Source organism: Nymphalis io, chromosome 13 (assembly GCF_905147045.1).
Source record: "Nymphalis io chromosome 13, ilAglIoxx1.1, whole genome shotgun sequence".
NCBI lineage: Eukaryota > Metazoa > Arthropoda > Insecta > Lepidoptera > Nymphalidae > Nymphalis > Nymphalis io.
The window spans coordinates 11,430,449-11,436,489 of record NC_065900.1 but is presented as its reverse complement, the minus strand read 5'-3'; the positions used below and the strand labels follow the sequence as shown (position 1 = coordinate 11,436,489).

At 28.7% G+C, this 6,041-nt stretch overlaps 1 protein-coding gene across 2 annotated transcripts; it reads left to right on the top strand.

Moving 5' to 3' along the window:
- The first annotated feature begins 2,578 nt into the window (after positions 1-2,578).
- On the top strand, positions 2,579-4,802 carry LOC126772736 (uncharacterized). Of its 2 annotated transcripts, none has more exons than XR_007669680.1 (2): positions 2,579-2,717; positions 4,088-4,227. XR_007669680.1 is itself a non-coding variant. In XM_050493269.1 (2 exons), exons 1-2 carry the CDS (start codon positions 3,482-3,484, stop codon positions 4,643-4,645), a joined length of 576 nt encoding a protein of 191 aa, XP_050349226.1. In that variant the 5' UTR covers positions 3,177-3,481; the 3' UTR covers positions 4,646-4,802. The 2 variants fall into 2 exon arrangements, 1 of the variants encoding a protein (XP_050349226.1); XM_050493269.1 differs by lacking the exon at positions 2,579-2,717 and adding an exon at positions 3,177-3,499 and having other exon boundaries at positions 4,088-4,802.
- The last annotated feature ends 1,239 nt before the right edge of the window (positions 4,803-6,041 follow it).

The window sequence follows — 6,041 nt, the reverse complement described above, 5'->3', positions numbered from 1 at the left end:
TTATTGTATTTTACACATCTGTGTAATATATTTTTTTATGAGTTATTTTATAGGTCATTTGTTTACTAGCGAATAAAGCACATACCAGTTCTTGTCCTACTTAAAAATTTTACATGGAACACATACATAATGCACACATACACACACATAATAATAATATGATGACACTAATTGCGTTATTTTTTTTTATTTTTTTTTTATATTCGCCGGGAGGGCAAATGACTATATATATAATATATATATATATATAATATTACTATACTATATTATTACTACGTATTATATACATACCTTATTATTTTTATTAAAAATTTAAATTTTACTATCTTAATGAAATTATATAATAAAAAAATTTGTTCGAAAAATTTGTTATAAAGCCATAATATAGTATAACAAAAGCTTTTAAAAGTGAAGTTAATGAATTTAGCATGAATGATAATTTCTGAACGTTAAAATATTGACAAGGCTGTTCTATTTATGTTGTATAAAAAGATAAAAGCCTACTCCACAATGAAATCAATTACAGCAACCTAAAAGGTCCGGAAATTCAATAACGATTATAATTAAATATTAGTATCGGTAATCTTATTATTTGATAAAACTTGATTATAAAAGTCGTTAAAATAGTTTTCTTTCGTTTTAAGCTTTTTTAAATTATTTTTTTATAATACCATGTCGCGAGAGTGTCGTAACAAAAACAAGTTAAAAATTTAATTTAAAATATATATCAATACAAAAATGCACCTGCCTCTGTCTACATTGTTGATTATATTGTTGTTGTTTTTTAATTTGTCAAACGTTTATTCAAAAAAGAAAAAAGGCAACAGAAATAAGAAAAAGTACATTAAATTTAATGTGTCTATAGGTTATTTACCTCTATATTATCCTGCGTATTATATACATACCTTATTATTTTTATGGTTTTGGATGACTTTTATTAATATAAAAAATGAATTCTTAATTTCTTTTTTGTTATTTTGAGAACAACCCATTTATAAAAAAAACCTTCAAACTGAAGCACAACAATACTGTATTGCTGTTTGGCGATAGAATATATAATGAGTAAGGTGGTCCTATTCTATCCAGATGGGCTTGCACAAAACCCACCAAGTAAGCTTCTCAAAACAACAACGTTAATTTGAAATTTTCTTTTGACTTTTTTTTTTTGTTTTTTTAGTTCGTTTCATCTAAGTATCAAAAACAAAAATATTTTTTTGTTATAAAAGTATTTGGAAATATTATTCATTGTTAATTTTTACTTACCTACTTTAAAAAATAAAAAATTGTCAGACAGAGATAAAAAGTGAGATAAAAACGCTTGATACACCTACATTTAGCACTATAGAAAATATAATGATGCTTTTGTATTACTGAAAGTATGAAATATTAAAACGATTCTAACCTAAAGACGAGCCCAAATTCTATTTTTGTTTTCGTCTTCATTACGATAATAGCCAGCATTGTTGCAAACGTTTACTTACCAGAGTTTTATTTTGTAATTTCATAATAAAAATGTTTTATTTTTTACATTTTTTACATAACATCGAAAAAAAAAATTAAAAATGTAGCCACATTTTCACATTTAATGAATATGTTAAAATATTTCTATGAAGAGAAATAAAATATAAAATGCCTTTTGAAAATAAATAGCAATGTCGCTCAAGGCATATTTAGATATTTTTTCAAATAATAATCTAATTCTTATATTTTTCAAATCAATTGTACTATGGTCATATTTGTATTAATACAAGACATTTGTTATGATTAATTGGCGTGGTGGTGGAATGCTGACATAATGGTTGCAGGTTTTCAACTCAACATTGGTTATACACGATTGTAAACGATCACTTTTTAAATTTAAAAGGTTAATATTAACTTAAATTTATCAATGCCAGGTCAGGCCAATAAAATATTATAATTTTAATTATTGAAGTTCCATCAAAATTCTCAGTAGCAGCCCAAAAGCGTGTACAGCAATTGCCGTTGGCATCCCATCGAATTATGAAAGCAAGGAAATAGAGAGTGCAACTGTGTTTGTGCACGTATTTGTGTATTATATGTATGTTATCTTTCAATATATTAGTTCTTGATTGGTATGTCACCGTATCGTATCATAATATCCTTCTAATATTGTGTATGATAGAGATAATTAACTTTTTTAATTAACTTAACATATGGGCAATCTTATACCCACCTTCCATCGCACGCGCGCGTAGTCGGGGGCGGAAGCTAGTATTAAATATTACAATGACAAGTAACAGTAAATTTCGCAGTCAATTAAAATTATATAATCGAAAATGTTATTAGTTTTTGTAATAATTATTATTTATTTATCTGTATCGAATAATATAAAATATACATAATTTATATTTTATGAATCGAACGCAAATATAATTGATGGTGTACACTTCACTTGATGTTAATACAATCATGCGTTTTCATACGATAGAATGTAATAAAAACGATAATATGAAAATCGTAATCCGCTGTGAACTATTATTGCTCTCTTATAATTAAAATAGATTATTACTCAACTCGCCATAAAACCAACGATATGATAAAGTATGTGAGTATATTTTTACATTTTTGTCTTGACTTACTTATTGTGTTTTGTTGTGAAATACTTGGATTAGGTATAAGAATAATCCGTCTTCTTAAGCAATGAGACATTTTTATTACGTTGCTTATAATAATAGGTACGAAAAAAAATACATTAGGTAATTACATTAATTTTCAGATATATATTTTGTGCTTGTTATGGTTACAATTAATCAACTGTCGATTATCACTTCATCGTATCATGAAGCAACGATTGTTGAAGTCATCTAGACCAACGGTGATGCCAAATTATACAGAATTGGACTTAACAAGAATGAAATTTCCGAACAAGGAATTCTGTTATGAAATGGAGAAGACTTGGACAGAATCCCTATTCTTGCCATGGTGGTTTCAACGCTGCTATGATTTAAAAGTTATAAGATTAAAAAAAACAAAAAATGACAATTACTTCCCGAAACACAAGATTGTACTAGATAAGATTCAGTACTATAGACGGAATGGTCTGTTAAGAAGGAATGAGAATGCCCTGCCAACGCGAACAGCTAATTGGGCTCGAAAAGCCTAAGTTCTTTATCTTTATATACATAATTTAAATAAATGTCAAAGTCTTGTCTCACGTTATTTATAAAACCATAACTCAATTTATAATAGTTAAGATGCAGATGCACCTCCCTGAAAATAATCCTCTTAATTCCCCAATACTCACCCCTGAAGTTGAAAATTCTTCTGCTCTTCTGTTCATGGCATTATTTGGCTGAATAATTTTTAAATTAAATCTGAATATACAGCTTCTTCCAAACGTCTCATAACCGTAGTCGGCTTGTTTACCAGCTTTGTTTTCTAAACACGCGGTTGTTTTTTTTTTCAAACTTAAAAACGATAAGAGTGAGTGAGTTTCCTGTGCTGTTATGCGTTAGACGTGATGAGATATTTAGAAATGGTAAGTTGTTATGAGTAAATTTGTATTGATGATGGTATTAGCTGAGCTGCAGTGTATGTGAAAGTTGATTTGTTTTCTTTAATTATGTTTTATGTATAATCCATATGTTAATATTATTAAAAAGTAACATGACTTGTTGAAAATGAAAAGCATTAACTGACTCGAGAATTTAGACTATAATATGCCAAATAGCTGTTCGTTAAAGTAGGACACTAAATATATATTGGTTAAAATAAACACTACAAACTAAACAATACTAAAGGCTAAAAAGAAAGAGAACAGTAATATAATTTAATTAGCTAATTGTATGTAGCAAGTGATTTTGCGTTTGACAATCAACAATATATCAAAACTGTCATGAAATAAAAGAAGGTTTATAAAATTTTCTGATAATGATTTTGTCATATAAATAAACTATCACGATGTTGAAGTTTATTGAAATTAATTCATTGATTTCTGTTAGATATAGGTTTTACATTTAATACCATATGTAATATTAAAAATCGCGTATATACACATATAGTACATATATATACCCTCGATAAATTTAATATATTTGCGCAATAAAACGACACTTCTTTTTTCCAGGTGACGATTATAATGCACTTCACAAGCATATCTACTAAGCGATACAAACACATATCCTCAGAAAGTATCGAAAATATTTTATACTACAAAGACTGTAATCATAAACAGAAAACAACGGTGAGTCCTGTCTTCCTATCAGCCCCACAGCAGCAGGAGTGTAAAATGAGATGTACGATGTGTTGCGGTGACCAATGCGTTGACAGTCAAAAATTGTCCTTAGGCAGACAGATGCAAGGACAAAACAATATAGAATTAGAGTCTAAATTACGTCAACCAAATATGAAGCCTCCAATGTTAAAACAGAAGAAAATGAAACCGCAGTTACCACTCATATTACCAGTTGCCTCAGCATCAGGGAGAAGAGGCTTCGGTTTTACTAAAGAAAACGTAAAAGCTCTGATATCCAAGGACGAAGATATAAGGAAAATCCTTAAGGATCTAGTGAGAGTCACGATGCAGAAGGTGGATTTGATGAATTTGTTAAAAGGGAGACAAAATGTAAAAACAAAAGAAGATTCGTCAATCGATAACGATAGCGATTCTGAAAACGATTTGTGATGTGATACTTAGTGATAAAATTTAAATACAAATATAATATTAACAAATGTTACCATACCATAAGTATCTCCGCCTCGAATTTTATTTGCCATTTGGATATATGTAAAAACCTCGATGTAAGAACGTAGCATTGATTGGAATATAATTATAAAAGGGATTGCGTATTTATTTCTACCTATGTGTAGCTATATATAAATTAAATACCACTCACTGACTGACTCATCACGAGATCTCCGAAACTATAGGTCTGATTGACTTGAAATTTTGTATACTCCTTTCGCGACGTAGACGCTTACTAGGAATTTCAATTGATGAGGGAAATGGGAGGGGTTTCTTCGTATGAATTTTACCCGTACGAAGGCGGAAAGGGTAGCTAGTCATAACTAATGTCATATCAGTAAATATAAATTTTATATTTATATCATAATTATATTATTAATTCATATCGTAATTTAAGTATCTTTGTAATTATTATTGTTTTAAAAGTAGTACTTCGAAAAATACTCAGACGGGCTTGCACAAAGCCCTAACACCAAGTAAATATCTAAATATTCATCATATTTATTAATAATAATAACAAAATAATCCTCAAAAAAAAAATCGTTACATAGCGTAGGAGCCTCTTAATTTTCTTTTTAAAGTTAAAATTTATTATGCCGTGAAAAATTGTAAGTAAAAAGACTTTACGGAACAATTATCATGACTAATTCAAAACGCGGAGGGATCCAAAACGAATAATGCAAATACGGAATTTGAAACATAAATTTGAAATGCTTGAGTTTGATTCTACATTTTAATTAAACGTATTGCTTACACACACATAAACGAAATATCAGATACCAATGTTTTTGTGTCGTATTATATTTTGTATGTGTGTGTTAGAAACTACTTCTATTCCAATATGGTTTTTGTTAACGAATAAACTCGTAGATACGATTAATGTTTTAGATTTTTTGCGTAACTATAAATTATAATTGAATTGTGGAAATCGAGACACGATAAGAAGAACGCTAATGTTATACAAATAATAATGTACATTAAATTAAAAAGTGACATCTCGTAAATTTCCCATTGTTTGGTAACAACCTCATCTTACGGAGGCGGTTTTAGAGCTCATTCCACCGCATTGCGCCAGTGTGGGTTGGTGGATAAACATATATCAGAACTTCAATCAAAACGAGCAGGTTTCTTCACGATGTTTTCATTTACAGGCGAGCACGAGATAAATTATAATTACAAATAAAGCACATGAAAAATAAAGTGGTACTTGCTTCTATTTCAATCTGTCTGATTAAGATTCACGTATTCTAGCCACTGTTACGTATTAAAATATTTATTCATATATCTCCTCATATATATAAATCGTCTCATATTATATAATTTATTATTTCAATAA